Source organism: Artemia sp. Qi Xiang Cuo, chromosome 10, assembly GCF_049724085.1.
Source record: "Artemia sp. Qi Xiang Cuo chromosome 10, ASM4972408v1, whole genome shotgun sequence".
In the NCBI taxonomy this organism is placed as follows: domain Eukaryota; kingdom Metazoa; phylum Arthropoda; class Branchiopoda; order Anostraca; family Artemiidae; genus Artemia; species Artemia sp. Qi Xiang Cuo.
In genome coordinates this window covers 57322579-57344467 of record NC_142803.1, presented here as the reverse complement: position 1 = coordinate 57344467, position 21889 = coordinate 57322579, and the positions used below count along the sequence as shown (strand labels likewise).

The window sequence follows — 21889 nt, the reverse complement described above, 5'->3', positions numbered from 1 at the left end:
TTAGAACATTTAGGGGTAGCCTGGCACGGGGAATTGCGCGACGATTCATGCTCTTTTGCACAGCGGGAGCAACGTTTAGGGTTATTACAAGAGGCCTTCAGGTGATTAGGTGTTTGGCAATTATAGCAGCACCTCGGTGAACGCTGGAACTCATGAACACGAAAAATCTCATAACAAACTTTCACACCAAGCTTCAGCGCATTAGCAAGACCAATTGCATTTTCAAAAAACACTTTAGCAGCAAAAGAATTCCAAATTCTTTTTGCATCCTTAATATTGCTACAGCCAATTTGCATGCCCACGTCAAAGGCATGTGATAAACCTTTCACAATACCGATATATTTTGTTTCATTTACTTTGACGTCACAGTTGCGCATTACAGAAGGAACAGAATGGCAGAAGTCCTTAGCAGCAGTCTGATCAATCCGCACCACCAATTTATCGCCGGAGGGCTTTATGCTATGAGTACATTCATGACCAGGTATAAGGTCAATCACTTCACGGCGGTTTGCAGGATTATTAAGGTGAGATGGAACTTTTGAAATGGCAATAATGGCATGATTATCAGCGATTGGCTGGGGCCTGGGGTCACTAAGAGGAGGGAAATTTAGATCATAAGACACAACTTTCTCACGGATTTGCTTAAGTTCGGAGTCAATGTTTAGAAACTTTGATGCGAGGCTTGAATATGCAACGGCTGGAATGACAGGGACCTTGGTAGGCAAAATAATCACGTAAGCAGGTAAAATAAAATCAGCAAACTCGCATTTCTGAAAGGTCTCAATTATATGCTTTATGTGACGGTAATTAGCTAGATCACCTTGCCGTCGAGGCACACGTTCGCCCACGAACACTCGAGACCATAGGTCAGTTTTAGCTATCGTAATAGACTTTTCATCGAAAAATTCAGCCGCATGTTTGACAATAATTTCATTATCAACTCCTTCATGAAAATTTGACTGCACAAAATTTAGCAGTCTAGAATGGACAAGCTCCATCATAATCATGACTATATTCAATATATACCACATTCATCTATTAAAATAATAAATAAGTTCAAGTATAAAGTTCTTATGGAAACGGTGGTCATATAAACTTCGGTGGGGGATCATTAGATTAGAAGTCGGAAGTTGAAGAGCCATTTTTAAGAGTCAAATTTATTTTATCGGAGGGCAGCTAGACCCCAACCCCACGTCATATTTTCCCAAAATGCATCCGATAGAAATTTTAAGATAGCCATTTGTTTAAAAATAGTCCATAGATCTCATAACACGGCCTTTGGAGTTGACACAACCCCCCCCCCCCCCCGAGTATGGGCGTATTAGCACCCATCTCTTTTCAATTATTGCGTAGATTTTCAACTACAATTTACTGTCCCAAGGGAATTTGAAATAGCTTGCAAAACGGTAATACGCTTATAAAAATAAATCCAAAATGAAAGTCCACAGGGAAATTTCACAGCTTGAGTAAGGTTATATCCGAAAAAACTATGGTGTTAACACAACGAAGTCTGAATACCAACATTAAGTTTAAACTTAATGTAATTTAAACAATTAGGTTTAAACTCTCAGGAAATGTCATGAGGGATATTCATCTTAATCAGAAGACATCATGTGCGGTCATGTTGTTAGAATGACATAGTTGCCACACCACACCAAGTAAACACTTATTTAGTCACAAATAACAATTGGTTTAATTCGGTCGGAACCATTTTTCTTTTAATTGGTTCTATGGCATGGGAATGAGATTCAAGATGTTAAAATTGAGGTCATAAAAAATAATCATTGTTGCAATTACAATCTCAAGTTTCTAAGGTGCGTGGAAAGCAAGCAAAATGCAGTGTTTCTTTAAAATTAAAAAAGAGACTTAAAAATTTTGTTGACGTCATTATTGTGTAAAAAGAGGGCAAGCGTGTCGCCAGGAAATTTTACCAGGGGAATACTGGAGTATTTCTCCCAGTTTATTTCTGTCCTAGGGGGACGTCATCACCATGACCCTTCCTGGCAGCACCAATGTACCTGGCAGTTTGAAATGAATGATCTCGCTCTGAACTATTGTATGCGTGGGGATTTTATTTTTGATTTTGGACGGCCATTTTCTACACTTTATTTTTCTTTCTGAATGTTGCTTGCATCTTTTATACTACTTATACCATTACCAGACTTTTTAGGTAGGTATACTAGAGGGCAGCTTTTAAAGGTGGCTAGTCCTTTATTCATATCTTTTGTATAAAAGTTGACTCGAGACTGTTGAAAGTGTAAGCATTGATTTATGCCTATGTTTCTTAAAAACTAAAAAAAAGAGAAAAAAAAAATCTAAGCCAAGTAGACTTATCTATGCCCCAAAAGTTTTCATTCCTTAGCTTAGACTTAAGCATTCCTTTCACGTACCTTTTGCCATTCCTCACCGTCTTAATTAAATGGGTTACCGTCACTTATATATTTTCATCTTACTTTTATAACTGGTAATTGTTTATAACCAGGGTTACGATCCAGTAAAATAAAAACTAGATTTTAGTGATTTTTTTGTTGTTTAATGATTTTCTTCGATAATCTAGTGATTTATGTGCTGATTTACTATTTTTTCTTTTTAAAGAAATATAAGAAATGTCTAGAAATAGTGATAAAGCAATAGGGTATCATAATAATAAATCACATGTTAATATCATGTGATATTTCTACCCAGAGCACATATTTCTCTGGAGTACTTTTACACCAGGGTCAGTTGGTTTCTGATCATCAGAGGAGTATAAGTATTTGGCTTTTCTTTCTTTTTAGGCCTGAAGGCAGAAAATTACACATAGTTTAAATAGATAGCATAAAATCGTTGGGTTTCAATCATTTTCATTAAAATGTGATCAGTTTTATGCGTAATCTAACTTGTTTCGTCTTGAGAATTGCGGACCGCGATAATACTATCAGGAGCTTTTTGTAGATCGGAGGGAGGCTAAGGGCACTTCAGCTTTCGTGTTTTAAGGAACGAGGAAATTTTTTTTCAGTCCTCCAAAAAGACTATAGCCTGCACAAAGTTTTTTTCCCCTTTTGTCCAACTTGCTATTTGGCCAATTTTGAATATAAATGAGTAGTGTAATATTAGTTGACTTACTGGTAAGCGACAAGTAATTCCCAGACTAATCGTTAAACCCCGATCTTTCCATTTGTCCAGTTGCTCGAAGTCTGACTCATTATTATTTATAATCGCATCAAGCAAGTCTTGAGTACGGGCCTTAAAAAGAAGCAAAAAAGTGATGTTAGAAAAATCTAGTAATCTAGTAAAAATCTAGGCAAACAGAGGGACTATTGGTAAATTGTCTTAGACGCAAGAATTTTTGTTCTCTGTATTAGCTTAATATCTCAAACGTAGCAACCGGTCAGGCGGAATTTAACTCTCCGTTCTTCTTACTGGCTTAAGATTTCACACAGACGAGAAGAACAAATCAGGTTTTAAGTAGGCGGAGTTATTTGGCCTCCTTTTCTGGCATAGCCTTAAAGAATATTGCGATTGACTTCTGAAAAAAAGTCTTATATATGTGAAGACATGTGAAGCTCGCAACGAAACTTTTCTTTTTTTCTTTTTTCTTTTCTTTTTTTATCTCTCTCTTTGCTATTAATACTTTTTAATTAACTTTAATCATTTGGCAAGTAAAATATTTTTAAAGTTAAAATTATTGTGTTCTCTATTATTTTATGAATTTGTTTGACGTATTTAGAGGAATTGCCTACGGATTCGTTAGGGTATCCTTTTGAACGATGGGGTATCCCTTACGTACTTAGAACTTAGTTCCTCCTGAGCCATTGGTGGTGCATAGGGCGTCGACGAAGCCCCTTCACTCGTCCTGAAGCAATGCTGCAGCGGTAACATCTTCCCATTCAGGTATTAACAGTAGAAACCCATCAGAAGGCGCGACGGGGCCCCACTGGTGCCATCTATAATTGAGTTTAACGGTACAAGATCACGGGTCTCATTCTAGGCCAATCAGAGATCTAGAATCCCTGTAAATACAAGACCACACCTCTTTCTAGAGCTGTTTGATGGTTATATTGTTTGTTGGTTATATGGTTTGATGGTTCTGTTTGTTTATCGTTATATGGTTTGAGTACGGAGCTATCATGAGCTACTGGGCCTACATAATTTATTCAAGGATTATTGATCCACGAAGGGGGGACAGATTTCTGAGAAATTGATTGCATAATCGAGGGGAATTGGATTTCTGGGAAATTGATTACATAATCTGACGGTGAATTATTGATCCCCGAAAGGGGAATTAAGGAGCAATATGGCTTCTTTGATCTTTAGATCTGAGGTATAAATGGTCTTTAGTGACAGAGATAAATTAATATTTTTTTTAAATATAGTTTTTCTGATCTTTAGTGACAGAGATAAATTAATATTCTATCGAAACCTTAATAATGTAGGTAGGAACATCTTAGAGATGAAGAGATTAACGCGGGAATTTTTCATGGGAATTTCAAATGTGACAGCGCAGGGATGCCAAAACAAATGGAACACGCAAAAATTACTTTTAGGGATTATTTGGGTGAAACAGTTTGAGACATTTTAAGGGATTATTTGGGTGAAACAGTTTGATGCATTTTAGAAGATGATTTGGGCGAAACAGTTTTAGACATTTTAGAGGATTATTTGGGGTGAAACTCTGTGGTCGTTATAATACACAAGTTCCATTTGAACAGTGTTTTAAGGTCTCCTACCCCCACCCCCAAGACCCCCGTGCCCCCAAAGGCCCCAAGTCCCCCAAAGCCCCCGAACCCCCCGAGTCCCCAAAGACCCCCCGGACCCCCAAAGGCCCCCCGAGCCCCTCCCTTTCTCCCTCCCTTTCTCCCTCCCTTTTTTGAATTTTTTAAAGCTTTTTCGGACTGAATCTCTTAGACTTAGAAATTATCCAACATTTTTCCAGTTTTAACTAAAACTAAACTAAACTAGAACTCTAACAAAAACTCTAAGCTAAGACTCTAAGCTAAAACTCTAAACTCTTAGCTAAAACTAAAGTAAACTTCAACTCTAACTATTCTCTAAGCTAAGACTTTAAGGTAAAACTCCAAACTTTTAATCATAACTAAACTAGAACCCTAACAAAAACTATAAGCTAAGACTCTAAGATAAAAACTCTAAACTCTTAACTATAACTAAACTAAACTTCAACTCTAAGCTAAGACTCTATGGTAAAACTCTAAACTCTTAACTAAAACTAAACTAAACTAGAACTTCAACAAAAACTCTACGCTAAGACTCTAAGCTAAGACTCTAGGCTAAAACTCAAACTCTTAACTAAAACTTAACTAAACTACAACTTTAGCTAAAACTCTGAGCTATGACTCTAAGCTAAAACTGTAACTAAAACTGTAAGCTAAGACTCTAAGGTAAAACTCTAAACTCTTAACTAAAACTAAACTAAACTAGAACTCTAACAAAAACTCTAAGCTAAGACTCTAAGCTAAAACTCTAAACTCTTAACTATAAATTAACTAAACTTCAGCTCTAACTGAAACTCTAAGCTAAGATTCTAGTCTAAAACTCTAAGCTAAGACTCTAGGCTAAAACTCTAAACTCTTAACTAAAACTAAACTAAACTAGAACTCTAACAAAAACTCTAGGCTAAGACTCTAAGCTATAACTTTAAACTCTTAACTATGACTAAACTAAACTTCAACCCTAACTAAATCTTTAAGCTAAGACTCCAAGGTAAAACTCTAAACTCTTAACTAAACCTAAACTAAACAATAAATATAACTAAAACTCTAAGCTATGGCTCTAAGTTAAAACTCTAAACTAAAACTAAACGAAACTAGAACTCTAACTAAAACTCTAAGCTAAGACCCCAAGCTAAAACTCTTAACTCTTAACTATAACTAAACTAAGCTAGAGCTCTAAGTAAAACTCTAAGCTAAGGCTCTAAGCTAAAACTCTAAACTCTTAACTAAAAATAAACTAAACTTCAACACTAACTAAAACTCTAGGCTAAAACTCTAAGTTAAAACTCCAAACTCTTAACTAAAACTAAACTAAACTTCAACTCTATCAAAAATTCTAAGCTAAGACTCTAAGCTAAAAACTATAAACTCTTAACTATAACTAAACTGAAATTCAACTCGAACTAAAACTCTAAGCTAAGACTCTAAGCTAAAACTCTTAACTAAAATTAAACTAAACTAGAACTCTAACTAAAACTCTAAGCTAAGACTATAGGCTATAACTCTAAACTCTTAACTAAAACTAAACTAAACTTCAACTCTAACTTAAACTATAAGCTAAGACTCTAAGGTAAAACTCTAAACTAAAACTAAACTAAACTAGAACTCTAACAAAAACTCTAAGCTAAGACTCTAGTCTAAAATTCTAAACTCTTAACTATAACAAAACTAAACTTAAACTCTAACTGAAACTGTAACCTAAGACTCTAAGCTAAAATTATATATTAAAACTACTAAACTAAACTCCAACTTTAACTAAAACTCTAAACTAAAACTCTAAAATTTTAACTAAACCTAAACTAAACTAGAACACTAACTAAACTCTAAGCTAAGACTCTAGGCTAAAACACAAAATTCTTAACTAAAACTAAACTAAACTTTAAGCAAAAAACTCTAAGCTAAGACTCTAAGGTAAAACTCTAAACTCTTAACTAAAACTAAACTAAACTTTAAGCAAAAAACTCTAAGCTAAGACTCTAAGCTAAAAACTCTAAGCTTAACTAAAACTAAAGTAAACTTCAACTCTAACTAAAGCTCTAAGCTAAGACTCTAGGCTAAAACTCCAAACTCTTAACTAAAAGTTAACTAAACTACAACTATAACTAAAGTTCAACGCTATTATTTAAGATAAAAACTATAAATTCTTAACTAAACTAAACTTCAACTCTAACTAAAACACTAAGCTAGCTCTCTAAGGTAAAACTCTAGACTCATAACTAAAACTAAACTAAACTAGAGCTCTCACAAAAACTATAAGCTAAGACTCTAAGCTAAAACTCTAAACTCTTAACTATTACTAAACTAAAATTCAACTCTAACTAAAACTCTAAGCTAAGACTCTAAGCTAAAACTCTAAACTCTTAACTATAACTAAAGTAAACTAGAACTTCAACAAAAACTCTAAGCCAAGACTCTAAGCTAAAAACTCTAAACTCTTAACTAAAACTAAACTAAACTAGAACTCTAACAAAAACTCTAAGCTAAGACTCTAAGCTAAAACTCTAAACTCTTAACTAAAACTAAAGTAAACTTCAACTCTAACTAAAACTCTAAGCTAAGACTCTAAGATAAAACTCCAAACTTTTAACTATAACCAAACTAGAACTCTAACAAAAACTCTAACCTACGACTCTAAGGTAAAAACTCTAAACTCTTAACTGTAACTAAATCAAACTTCAACTCTAACTAAAACTCTAAGCTAAGACTCTAAGGTAAAACTCTAAACTCTTAACTAAAACTAAACTAAACTAGAACTTCAACAAAAACTCTAACAAAAACTCTAAGCTAAGACTCTAGGCTAAAACTCTAAACTCTTAACTAAAACTAAACTAGGGCTCTAACTAAAACCCTAAGCTAAGACTCTAGGCTAAAACTCTAAACACTTAACTATAACTAAACTAAACTTCAACTCTAACTAAAACTCTAAGCTAAGACTCTGAGCTAAAACTATAAAGTAAAACTAAACTAAACTAAACTTCAACTCTAACTAAAACTCTAAGCTATGACTAAGCTAAAACTCTTAACTATAACTAAACTAAACTAGAACTCCAACTAAACTCTAAGCTAAGATTCTAAGGTAATACTCTAAACTCTTAACTAAAACTAACTTAACTAGAACTCTAACAAAAACTCTAAGCTAAGACTCTAGGCTAAAAACTCTAAACTCTTAAGTATAACTAAACTAAACTTCAACTCTAACTAAAACTCTAAGCTTAGACTCTAGGCTAAAACTCTAAACTCTTAACTAAAACTTAACTAAACTACAACTTTAACTGAAACTCTAAGCTATGACTCTAAGCTAAAACTCTAAATTCTTAACTATAACTAACCTAAACTTCAACTCTAACTAAAACTCTAAGCTAAGACTATAAGCTAGAACTCTAAACTCTTAAGTAAAACTAAAGTGAACTAGAACTCTAACTAGAACTTTAAGCTAAGACTCAAGGCTAAAAATCTAAACTCTTAACTATTACTAAACTAAACTTAAACTCTAACTAAAACTCTAAGCTAAGACTCTAAGCTAAAACTCTAAACTCTTAACAAAAACTAAACTAAACTAGAACTTCAACAAAAACTCTAAGCTAAAACTCTAAGCTAAAAACTCTAAACTCTTAACTAAAACTAAACTAAACTATAACTCTAAATAAAACTCTAAGCTAATACTCTAGGCTAAAGCTCGAAACTCTCAACTAAAACTAAAGTAAAATTCAATTCTAAACAAAAGTCTAAGATTAGAATCTAATTTAAATCTCCAAAGTCTTAGCTATAACTAAACTAGAACTCTAACAAAAACTCTAAGCTAAGACTCTAAGCTAAAAACTCTAAACTCTTAACTGTAACTAAACTAAACTTCAACTCTAACTAAAACTCTAATCTAAGACTCAAAGGTAAAACTCTAAACTCTTAACTAAAACTAAACTAGAACCTCAACCAAAACTCTAAGCTAAGACTTTAGGCAAAAATTCTAAACTCTTAACTAAAAATAAACTAGAACTCTAACTAAAACTCTAAGGTGAAACTTTAAACTCTTAACTATAACTAAACAAAACTTCAACTCTAAATAAAACCAAGCTAAGACTCTAGGCTAAAACTCTATGCCAATGGGTTAAAGAAATGTTGGATAACTTCTAATTCTAAAAAATTCAGTCCGAAAAAACTTAAAAAAATTCAAAAAAGGAAGGAGGAAGGGAGGGGCTCGAGGGGCTTTTGGAGGCCCGGGGGCCTTTTAGGGCCAGGGGGGTCTTTGGGGACTCGGGGGGTCTTTGGGGACTCGGGGGGACTTTGGGTGACCGGGGGCCTTTGGGGGCCCTGGGGCCTTTGGGGGCCCAGGGGGCCCTATGGGGGCGCTTAGGGGTCCTTTGGGGGTGCCGGGGAGCCCTTTGGGGGTGCCGGGGGTCCTTTGGGGGCACCGGAGGTCCTTTGGGGGCCCCAGGGGCCTTTTGGGGGCCCAGGGGCCTTTGGAGCCCGGGGGGCCCTTTGGGGTTGGGTTAGGAGACCTTACAACACTGTTCAAATGGAACCTATAACTCATAGCGCATACAAACATCCACCAATAAAATTGAATATTAGAAGAACCAACACTTTAAAATTAAGACACAGCAAAAACCTCTTTTTCCTAACACATTTTTTACTACGATCTATAGATTATTCAGTTTTATTTTATTGCTCTTTTTTGTTTAATGGAGTTTACATTTCTTTGAAAACTAGGATTTTTTCTTTGGTTTTTTTTCTTTAGGATTTTAAATTGCAAATTTATGCTTTACCTTGGAAAGGCATAGAGCTTTTAAGCACTACTCTTGTTAATTTCTGATTGTTTTGAGTTTGTCTCGGTCATGTATTGTAGTTTATGTTCATTTTGGTTTCAATTTATTTATCATTGCTGATTTGCGGACGGTTTGTGATTTATAAATTATTCGGTATTATTTTATTGCTCGTTTTTGGTTTAATGGAGTCCTTTACATTTCTTTGGAAAATAGGATTTTGTCTTAGGACGCTAACCTTCTATAGTTTTAGAGACTAACCGAATTTTTACTTTGTTTTAATATGCAGTAAACTGCAAATTTATGCTTTACCTTGGGAAGGCATAGAGCTTTCGAGCAGAACACATGTTTAGTTTATGCTTGTTTTGAGTTTGACTCGGTTATCAATTTTATTTTCTGTTTGTTCTAGGTCCAATTTATTTATCAATGCTGATTTTCGGAAGTTTTATGATCTATAGATTATTTGGTATTATTTTATTGATATTTTTTGGTTTAATGGAGTCCTTTAAATTTCTTTGGAAACTAGGATTTTGTCTTAGGACGCTAACCTTCTATAGTTTTAGAAGCTAACCGAATTTTTACTTTGTTTTAATATGCAGTAAACTGCAAATTTATGCTTTACCTTGGGAAGGCATAGAGCTTTCGACTACTACACATGTTTAGTTTATGCTTGTTTCGAGTTTGACTCGGTTGTCAATTGTATTTTCTGTTTGTTTTTGGTTCAATTTATTAATCAATGCTGATTTGCGGAAGTTTTGCTATTTAAAGAGTATTTGGTATAATTTTATTGCTCTCTTCTTTTGTTTAATGGAGTTTACAATTATCTAAAAAAATGAATTTTGTCTGAGGAAGCTACACTTTTATAGTTTTAGAGGCCAACTATATTTTTACTTTGATTTAATATTCAGTAAACTGCAAATTTATGCTTTACCTTGGAAAGGCATAGAGCTTTCGAGCACTACACATGTTAATTTATGCTTGTTTTGAGCTTGACTCGGTTATCTATTGTATTTTCTGTTTGTTTTGGGTCCAATTTATTTATCAATGGTGATTATTGGAACTTTTACGATCTAAAGATTATTCGATTTTATTTTGATTGCTGTTTTTGGTTTAATTAACTTTACATTTCTTTGAAAAATTGGGATTTTATATTAGGACGCAAAGCTTCTATAGGATTAGAGGCTCTGTATTTTTACTTTATTTTAATATTCAGTAAAATGCAAATTTATGCTTTACCTTGGAAAGGCATAGAGCTTTTGAGCACTCCTCTTGTTAATTTCTGCTTGTTTTGAGTTTGACTCGGTTAAATATTGTATTTTCTGTTCGTTTTGGGTTCAATTTAGTTATCAATGCTGATTTGTGGAAGTTTTATGATCTAAATTATTTGGTTTTATTTTATTGTTCTTTTTTTGATTTAATGGACTTTACATTTCTTTGAAAAACTGGGATTTTATCTTAGGTCGCAAACCTTCTATACTTTTAGAGGCTAACCATATTTTTACTTTATTTTAATATTCAGTAAAATGTAAATTTATGCTTTACCTTGGAAAGGCATAGAGCTTTTGAGCACTACTCTTGTTAATGTGTGATTGTTTTGAGTTTGACTCGGTTATCTATTGTATTTTCTGATCGTTTTGGGTTCAATTTAGTTATCAATGCTGATTTTTGGAAGTTTTACGATCTATAGATTATTTGGTTTTATTTTATTGCTCTTTTTTGGTTTAATGGAGTTCTTTACATTTGTTTGTAAACTGGAATTTTATCTTAGGACGCAAACCTTCTATAGTTTTAAAGGCTAACCGTATTTTTTACTTTGTTTTAATATTCAGTAAACTGCAAATTTATACTTTACCTTGGAAAGCCAAAGAGATTCCGAAAACTACTCTTGTTAATTTCTGTTTGTTTTGAGTTTGACTCGGTTATCTATTTTATTTTCTGTTCGTTTTGGGTTCAATTTATTTATCAATGGTGCTTTGTGGAAGTTCTACGATCTAAAGATTATTTGGTTTTATTTTTGTTGCTCTTTTTTTGGTTTAATGAACTTTACATTTATGAAAAACTGGAATTTTGTCTTAGGATGCAAACCTTCTATAGTTTTAGAGGCTAACTGTATTTTTATTTTGTTTTAATATTCAGTAAACTGCAAATTTATAATTAACCTTGGAAAGGCATAGAGCTTTCGAGAACTATTCTTGTTAATTTCTCTTTGTTTTGAGTTTGACTCGGTTATCTATTTTATTTTCTGTTCGTTTTGGGTTCAGTTTATTTATCAATGGTGATTTGTGGAAGTTTTATGATCTATAGATTATTTGGATTTATATTTATTTCTCTTTTTTCGGTTTAACTATCTTTACATTTCTATGAAAAACTGGAATTTTGTCTTAGGCTGCAAACATTCTATAGTTTTAGAGGCTAACCGTATTTTTACTTTGTTTTAATATTGAGTAAACTGCAAATTTATAATTTACCTTGGAAAGGCATAGAGCTTTCGAGAACTATTCTTGTTAATTTCTCCTTGTTTTGAGTTTGACTCGGTTATCTATTTTATTTTCTGTTAGTTGTGGGTTCAGTTTATTTATCAATGGTGATTTGTGGAGGTTTTACGATCTATAGATTATTTGGATTTATATTTATTGCTCTTTTTTTGGTTTAATTAACTTTACATTTCTATGAAAAACTGGAATTTTGTCTTAGGCTGCAAACCTTCTATAGTTTTAGAGGCTAACCATATTTTTACTTTGTTTTAATTTTCAGTAAACTGCAAATTTATGATTTACCTTGGAAAAGCATAGGGCTTTTGAACACTACTCTTGTTAATTTGTGCTTGTTTTGAGTTTGACTCGGTTATCTGTTGTATTTTCTGTTCGTTTTGGGTTCAATTTATTTATCAATGGTGATTTGTGGAAGTTTTACGATCTATAGATTATGTTTTATTTTATTGATCTTTTTTTGGTTTAATGAACTTTACATTTCTATGAAAAATTGGAATTTTGTATTAGGATGCAAAGCTTCTATAGTTTTAGAGGCTAACCGTATTTTTACTTTGTTTTTATATTCATTAAACTGCAGATTTATGCTTTACCTTGGAAAGGCACAGAGCTTTTGAGCACTACTCTTGTTAATTTCTCCTTGTTTTGAGTTTGACTCGGTTGTCTATTGTATTTTCTGTTCGTTTTGGGTTCAATTTAGTTATCAATGGTAATTTGGGGAAGTTTTACGATCTATAGATTATTTGGTTTTATTTTATTGCTCTTTTTTGGTTTAGTGGAGTTCTTGACATTTCATTGAAATCTTGGATTTTTTCTTCGGACACAAACCTTCTATAGTTTTAGAGGCTAACCGTATTTTTACAAGATTTTAATATTCAGTAAACTGTAAATTTACGCTTTACCTTGGAAAAGTACAGAGCTTTTGAACACTACTCTTGTTAATTTCTGATTGTTTTGAGTTTGACTCAGTCATCTATTGTATTTTCTGTTCATTTTGGGTTCAATTTATTTATCAACGCTGATTTGTGGAAGTTTTACAATCTATAGATTATTTGGTATTATTTTATTGATCTTTTTTGGTTCAATGGAGTTCTTTACATTTCTTTGGAAACTGGGATTTTATCTTAGGACGCAAACCCTCTATAGCTTTAAAGGCTAACCGTATTTTCACTTGTTTTAATATTCAGTAAACTGCAAATTTGTACTTTACCTTGGAAAGGCATAGAGCTTTCGAGAACTACTCTTGTTAATTTTTGCTTTTTTTTAGTTTGACTCGGTTATCTATTGTATTTTTTGTTCCTTTTGGGTTCAATGTAGTTATCAATGGTGATTTGTGGAAGTTTTACAATCTATAGATTATTTGGTTTTATTTTGATTGCTCTTTTTTTGGTTTAATGAACTTTATATTTCTATGAAAAACTGAAATTTTGTCTTAGTATGCAAACCTTCTATAGTTTTAGAGGCTAACCGTATTTTTACTTTGTTTAAATATTCAGTAAACTACAAATTTATACTTTACCTTGGAAAGGCATAGAGATTCCGAGAACTCCTCTTGTTAATTTCTGTTTGTTTTGAGTTTGACTCGGTTATCTATTTTATTTTCTGTTCGTTTTGGGTTCAATTTATTTATCAATGGTGCTTTGTGGAAGTTCTACAATCTATAGATTATTTGGTTTTATTTTGGTTGCTCTTTTTTTGGTTTAATGAACTTTACATTTATGAAAAACTGGAATTTTGTCTTAGGACGCAAACCTTCTATAGTTTAAAAGGCTAACCGTATTTTTACTTTGTTTTAATATTCAGTAAACTGTAAATTTATACTTTACCTTGGAAAGGCATAGAAATTCCGAGAACTACTCTTGTTAATTTCTCTTTGCTTTGAGTTTGACTCGGTTATCTATTTTATTTTCTGTTCGTTTTGGGTTCAATTTATTTATCAATGGTTTTTTGTGGAAGTTCTACGATCTATAGATTATTTGGTTTTATTTTGATTTCTCTTTTTTTGGTTTAATGAACTTTACATTTATGAAAAACTGGAATTTTGTCTTAGGACGCTAACCTTCTATAGGTTTAGAGGCTAACTGTATTTTCACTTTGTTTTAATATTCAGTAAACTGCAAATTTATACTTTACCTTGGAAAGGCATAGAGCTTTCGAGAACTACTCTTGTTAATTTCTACTTGTTTTGAGTTTGTCTCGGTTATCTATTTTATTTTCTGTTCGTTTTGGGTTGAATTTATTTATCAATGGTGATTTGTGGAAGTTTTACGATCTATATATTATTTGGATTTATATTTATTGCTCTTTTTTTGGTTTAACTAACTTTACATTTCTATGAAAAACTGGAATTTTGTCTTAGGCTGCAAACCTTCTATAGTTTTAGAGGCTAACCGTATTTTTACTTTGTTTTAATATTCAGTAAACTTCAAATTTATAATTTACCTTGGAAAGGCATAGAGCTTTCGAGACCTATTCTTGTTAATTTCTCCTTGTTTTGAGTTTGACTCGGTTATCTATTTTATTATCTGTTCGTTTTGGGTTCAGTTTATTTATCAATGGTGATTTGTGGAAGTTTTACGATCTATAGATTATTTAGATTTATATTTATTGCTCTTTTTTTGGTTTAATTAACTTTACATTTCTAAGAAAAACTGGAATTTTGTCTTAGGCTGCAAACCTTCTATAGTTTTAGAGGCTATTTTCTTTTTTTTTCTTTTTTGTTTAGCACAGAGGACGACTTGGCGGAGATCCTTGTCGAAATATTTGCTTATATTTTGTCATCTTCATGGTTCGCTGGCTGACAAAATCCTCGTTTTTTCACCCTTTTTGATTTTATTTTTCATTTTGTTACTTTCTCTCCTCTCTCAGTTTCATTTGTCATGTATAGCCAGTGTGGTCTAAGAATGTATTTGCGATATTCATTAAACTGTAGATTTATGCTTTACCTTGGAAAGACATAGAGTTTTCTAGCACTACTCTTGTTAATTTCTGCTGGTTTCGAGCTTGACTCGGTTATCTGCTGTATTTTGTGGTCGTTTTGGGTTCAATTTATTTATCAATGCTGATTTTTGGAAGTTTTATGATTTATAGATTATTCGGTTTATTTTATTGCTATCTTTTTGTTTAATGGAGTTCTTGACATTTCATTGAAATCTTGGATTTTTTCTTCGGACACAAACCTTCTATAGTTTTAGAGGCTAACCGGATTTATACAATGTTTTAATATTCAGTAAACTGTAAATTTATGATTTACCTTGGAAAGGTACAGAGCTTTCGCGCACTACTCTTGTTAATTTCTGATTGTTTTGAGTTTGACTCAGTCATCTATTGTATTTTCTGTTCATTTTGGGTTCAATTTATTTATCAACGCTTATTTGTGGAAATTTTACAATCTTTAGATTATTTGGTTTTATTTTATTCATCTTTTTTGGTTTAATGGAGTTCTTTAAATTTCTTTAAAAACTGGGATTTTATCTTAGGACGCAAACCTTCTATAGTTTTAGAGGCTAACTGTATTTTCACTTTGTTTTAATATTCAGTAAACTGCAAATTTATACTTTACCTTGGAAAGGCATAGAGCTTTCGAGAACTACTCTTGTTAATATTTGCTTGTTTTGAGTTTGACTCGGTTATCTATTGTATTTTTTGTTCCTTTTGGGTTCAATGTAGTTATCAAAGGTGATTTGTGGAAGTTTTACGATCTATAGATTATTTGGTTTTATTTTTATTGCTCTTTTTTGGTTTAATGAACTTTACATTTCTATGAAAAACTGAAATTTTGTCTTAGGATGCAAACCTTCTATAGTTTTAGAAGGCTAACCGTATTTTTACTTTCTTTTAATATTCAGTAAACTGCAAATTTATGCTTTACCCTGGAAAGACATAGAGCTTTTGAGCACTACTCTTGTTAATTTCTGCTTGTTTTGAGTTTGACTCGGTTATCTACTGTATTTTCTGGTCGTTTTGGGTTCAATTTATTTATCAATGGTGATTTGTGGAAGTTTTACGATCTATAGATTATTTGGTTTTATTTTATTGCTATTTTTTGGTTTAATGAACTTTACATTTCTATGAAAAACTGGAAATTTGTCTTAGGATGCAAACCTTTTGTAATTTTAGAGGTTAACCGTGTTTTTACTTTGTTTAATTTTCAGTAAACTGCAAATTTATGCTTTATCTTGGAAAGGCATAGAGCTTTAAAGCATTACTCTTGTTAATTTCTGTATATTTTGAGTTTGACTTGGTTATCTATTTTACTTTCTGTTTTTTTTTGTGTTCAATTTAGTTATCATTTGTGATTTGTGGAAGTTTTACGATCTATTGATTATTTGGTTGTATTTATTTTGCTCTTTTTTTTGGTTTAATGAACTTTACATTTCTATGAAAAACTGGTATTTTATCTTAGGACGCAAACCTTCCATACTTTTAGAGGCTAACCGTATTTTTACTTTGTTTTAATAGTCAGTAAACTGCAAATTTATGCTTTACTTTGGAAAGGCATACCCTTTTTGAGCACTACTCTTGTTAATTTCTGCTCGTTTTGAGTTTGACTCGGTTATCTATTGCATTTTGTGTTCGTTTTGGGTTCAATTTATTTATCAATGCTGATTTTTGGAAGTTTTATGATCTATAGATTATTTGGTTATATTTTAGTGTTCTTTATTTGATTTAATGGAGTTTACATTTCTTTGAAAAACTGGGACTTTATATTAGGACGCAAACCTTCTAGAGGCTAACCGTATTTTTAATTTCTTTTAATATTCAGTAAACTGCAAATTTATACTTTACCTTGGAAAGGCATAGAGCTTTCGAGCACTACTCTTGTTAAATTCTGCTTGTTTTGAGTTTGACTTGATTGTGTTTTCTGTTCGTTTTAGGTTCAATTTATTTATCAACGCTTATTTGTGGAAGTTTTACGATCTATAGATTATTTGGTTTTATTTTATTGAACTTTTTTGGTTTAATGGACTTTACATTTCTTTGAAAACTGTGATTTTATCTTAGGACGCAAACCTTCTATAGTTTTAAAGGCTAACAGTAATTTTACTTTGTTTTAAAATTCAGTAAACTGCAAATTTACACTTTATCTTACAAAGCATAGAGCTTTCGAGAACTACTCTTGTTAATTTCTGCTTGTTTTGAGTTTGACTCGGTTATCTATTTTATTTTCTGTTCGTTTTGGTTTCAATTTATTTATCAATGGTAATTTGTGGAAATTTTACGATCTATAGATTACTTGGTTTTATTTTATTGTTCTTTTTTGATTTAATGGACTTTACATTTCTTTGAAAACTGGGATTTTATCTTCGGACGCAAACCTTCTATAGTTTTAAAGGCTAACAGTATTTTTACTTTGTTTTAAAATTCAGTAAACTGCAAATTTACACTTTACCTTAGAAAGCATAGAGCTTTCGAGAACTACTCTTGTTAATTTCTGCTTGTTTTTAGTTTGAATCGGTTATCTATTTTATTTTCTGTTCGTTTTGGGTTCAATTTATTTATCAATGCTGATTTGTGGAAGTTTTACGATCTATAGATTATTTGGTTTTATTTTTATTGCTCTTTTTTTGGTTTAATGGACTTTACATTTCTTTGAAAAACTAGAATTATATCTTAGGACGCAAACCTTCTATACCTTTAGAAGGCTAACCATATTTTTACTTTCTTTTAATGTTCCGTAAACAGCTAAATTATGCTTTACTTTGGACAAAAATAGGGCTTTTTAACAATACGCATGTCAAATTGTTTATGTTTTTACTTTGACTAGGTCATCTAGTTTGTTTTCTGTTCCTTTTGGGCTCAATTTATTTATCAATGGTGATTTTTGCAAGTTTTACGATATATGGATTATGCATTTTATTTTATTGATCTTTTTTTGGTTTAATGAACTTTACATTTCTTTGAAAAACTGGGATTTTATCTTAGGACGCAAACCTTCTATACTTTTAGAGGCTAACCGTATTTTTACTTTCTTTTAATATTCAGTAAACTGCAAATTTATACTTTATCTTTAAAAGCCATAGAGCTTTCGAGAACTACTCTTGTCAATTTCTGCTTGTTTTGAGTTTGACTCGGTTATCTATTTTATTTTCTGTTCGTTTTGGGTTCAATTTATTTATCAATGGTAATTTGTGGAAATTTTACGATCTATAGATTACTTGGTTATATTTTTATTGCTCTTTTTTTGGTTTAATGAACTTTACATTTCTATGAAAAACTGAAATTTTGTCTTAGGACGCAAACCTTCTATACTTTTAGAAGCTAACCGTATTTTTACGTTGTTTTATTATTCATTTTACTGCAAATTTATACTTTCCTTTAGAAAGGAATAGAGCTTTCTAGCACTACTCCTGTTAATTTCAGTTTGTTTTTACTCTGTATCGGTTATCTATTTTATTTTATTTCCCTTACGGGTTCAGTTTATTAATCAATGGTGATTAGTGGAAGTTTTACGATCTATAGATTATTTGATTTTATTTTTATTGCTGTTTTTGGTTTAATTAACTTTACATTTCTATGAAAAACTGGAATTTTGTCTTAGGATGCAAACCTTCTATAGTTTTAGGGGCTAACCGTATTTTTACTTTGTTTTAATATCCAGTAAACTGCAAATTTATGCTTTACCTTGGAAAGGCATAGAGCTTTTGAGCACTACTCTTGTTAACTAAACTAATACTAATTAAAACTAAACTAAAACTAAACTAAAACTAATTTTGAGCACTAAACTAATACTCTTAACTAAAACTTAACTAAACTACAACTCTAAATAATGCTCTAAGCTAAGATCCTAAGCTAAAACTCTAAACTAAAACTCTTAACTAAAACTAAGGTACAACTCTAAAGTAAAACTCTTAACTAAACTAAACTAAGCTATAATTCTAACTTATACTCTAAGCTAAGACGCTAAACTAAAACTAAACTAGAACTCTAAACTAAAACTCCTAACTAAACTAAACTATAACTTTGACTAAAACTCTAAGCCAAAACTGTAAACTAAAACTAAACTAAAACTCTAAACTAAAACTCAACTAAAACTCTAAACTAAAACTTTAAAATCTAAACAAAAAACTCTTAACTAATACTGAACTAAACTCTAAATTAAAACTCTACACTAAAACTCAACTAAACTCTAAATTAAAATTTAAAATAAAACTCTTAACTAAACTGTAACTCTAAACTAAAACTATAAACTAAAACTAAACTAAACTAAAACTCTAAACTATAAACTAAAACTCTTAACTGAAACTAAACTATAACTCTCAACTAAAACTAAACTAAAACTATAACTCTAGCCAAAACTCTTAACTCTAAACTAAAACTCTTAAATGAAGCTAAACTACAACTCCAAACTCTAAACTAAAACTATAACTCCAACTAAAAACTCAAAGCTAACACTCTAAACAAAAACTCTAAACTCTAAACAAAAACTCTTGACTAAAACTAAACTAAACTATAATTGATAAATTAAACAAAAACTTACCAAGTTTGAAGTTTGATTGTAATTCTACTCCAAAGAAGGAGCGCCAGCGTAGCTTAGAGTTCAACTGCCCTCCCAATTTCCCTTCCCGTTGAACTCTCAGCGTTTCATCATGAGCTTAACCACCGCATATTATAATGACTTTAAAATACTGGGTTTGTTTTGGTCAATCGAGGCGATTGCGAAGGTCTATCTCAGTTGAACTCGAAGGCGGAGCTAAGGCGCTCCTTTTGGAGTAGAACTCTAATTAAAACTCTAAGCTAAGACTCTAAACTAAGACTCTAACTGAAACTGTTAATTAAATTAAACTGCAACTCTAAACTAAAAATAAACAATAACTCTAAACTAAAACTATAAGTCTAACTAAAAACTCTAAGCTAAGACTCCAAACTAAAACTGTAAATTCTAACTAAAACCACAAACTCTAAAATAAAACTCTTAAATAAAGCTAAACTAAGCTATAACTCTAACTAAAACTCTAAGCTAAGACTCTAAACTAAAACTCTAAACTAAAACTATAACTCTAACTACAACTCTAAATTAAAACTCTAAACTAAAACTTTTAACTAAAACTAATCTAAACTATAACTCTAACTAAAACTACGAAACTCTAAAATAAACTATAACTCTAACTAAAACTCTAAACTCTAAACTAAAACTCTTAAATAAAACTAAACTAAACTATAACTCTAACTAAAACCCTAGGCTAAGACTCTAAACTAAAACTCTAAAGTAAAACTCTTAACTAAAACTAAACTACAACTCTAAACTATAATTCTAAAACTAAAACTAAACTAAATTATAACTCTAACTAAAACACTAAGCTAAGACTCTAAACTAAAACTTAACTAATCTATAATTCTAACTACAAATCTAAGCTAAGGCTCTAAATTAAAACTCTTAACTAAAACTAAATTACAAGTCTAAAGTAAAACTCTTAACTATAAACTAAACTAAACTATAAATCTAACTAAAACTGTATGTTATGACTCTAAACTAAAACTACTCTAAACTAAAACTCTTAACTAAAGCTAAACTACAACTCTAAACTAAAACTCTTCCCTAAAATTAAATTAAACTATAGCTCTAACTAAAACTCTAAGCTAAGACTCTAAACTAAAACTATTAACTAAATCTAAACTACAACTCTAAACTAAAACTAAACTAAACTACAACTCTAAGCTAAAACTTTTAACTAAAACTAAGCTGAACTATAAATCTAACTAAAACTCTAAGCTAAAACTTTTAACTAAAACTAAGCTGAACTATAAATCTAACTAAAACTCTAAGCTAAGACTCAAAAACTAAAACTTTAAACTCTAAACTAAAACTCTTAACTCAAACTAAACTACAACTCTAAAATATAACTCTTAACTAAAACTAAATAAACAATAACTCTAACTAAAACTCTAAGCTAAAATTCTAAACTAAAACTCTAAACTAAAGCTCTTAACAAAAACTAAACTACAACTCTAAACTAAAACTCTTAACTAAAACTAAACTAAACTGAAACTCTAACTAAAACTCTAAGCTAAGACTCTAAACTAAAACTCTAAACTCTAAACTAAAACTCTAAACTAAAACAAAACTTGAACTCTAAACTAAAACTAAACTACAACTAAACTAAAAATCTAAGCTGAGAGAACTATAAAAAAAGAGAAAAATGTGAAAGGTGATTCGAGCGAAAATTGAAACTTCGAAAAAAGAAAATGTCTTGAGACTTTTGGGGCGAAAAATGTCAAAATGGTATTAACAGGCAGTGATGGATTCGCCGTCCATGCGTAAGATGCACTGACCTTACATAAAGCGTTTCACGCCATTAAGTGAATGAAGAAGAAAAAACACTTTGGGGGTTTTGGGCGAAAAATAGTATTACGTGACAGTGTTGCACAATTATTACGTAAGGTCTGTGGTGTCATTATGTTACAAGCGAGGATTCCCCATGGGTTCCTGTTGCATGGTTGCATAAAATTGCGTCAAGCATATTAGTTCTGTCCGTTTGAAACGGGATGTGTCATGACGTCATTGGGGTCCAGAGGGGTGTGTCACGGAGTCTTGGCAACTGTGTCCCCTTTAACAGAACCGGTAACCACGTTGCACAGGTTCGAGGGCTTGAGGGGTTGGTAGCTCTACTTATCTGACTTCCAGAAATTCCCTATTAATTTCCACCTGTGTTAATTTCCCTACCTGTGCGTTTGAAATCCAGTGCTATTTTCCCTATGCTAATTTCCATAGCTGTGTGTTTGAAATCCAATGCTATTTTCCCTATGCTAATTTCCATACCTTTGTGTTTGTAATACAATGCTAATTCCCTATGTTAATTTCCCTGTGTTAATTCCCCTACCCTGTGCGCTTGAAATCCAATACTATTTTTCCTATGGCTTCCGTGACGTCAGAGGGCTTGTCACAGAAAATCAAAAGGGTGCGTCACATGACGAAACATGCGCTAGAAAT

The 21889-nt window shown here is 31.7% G+C and overlaps 1 protein-coding gene across 1 annotated transcript in view; it reads right to left on the bottom strand.

The window, feature by feature from the left end:
* Nucleotides 1-21889, bottom strand: part of LOC148947929 (uncharacterized) — a 131805-nt gene that overhangs the window by 62438 nt on the left and 47478 nt on the right. Inside the window, exon 3 of the mRNA XM_089096045.1 lies at nt 3106-3225. Coding sequence (XP_088952171.1) covers nt 3106-3225 — 120 coding nt within the window. The remainder of the gene's footprint in view (nt 1-3105; nt 3226-21889) is intronic.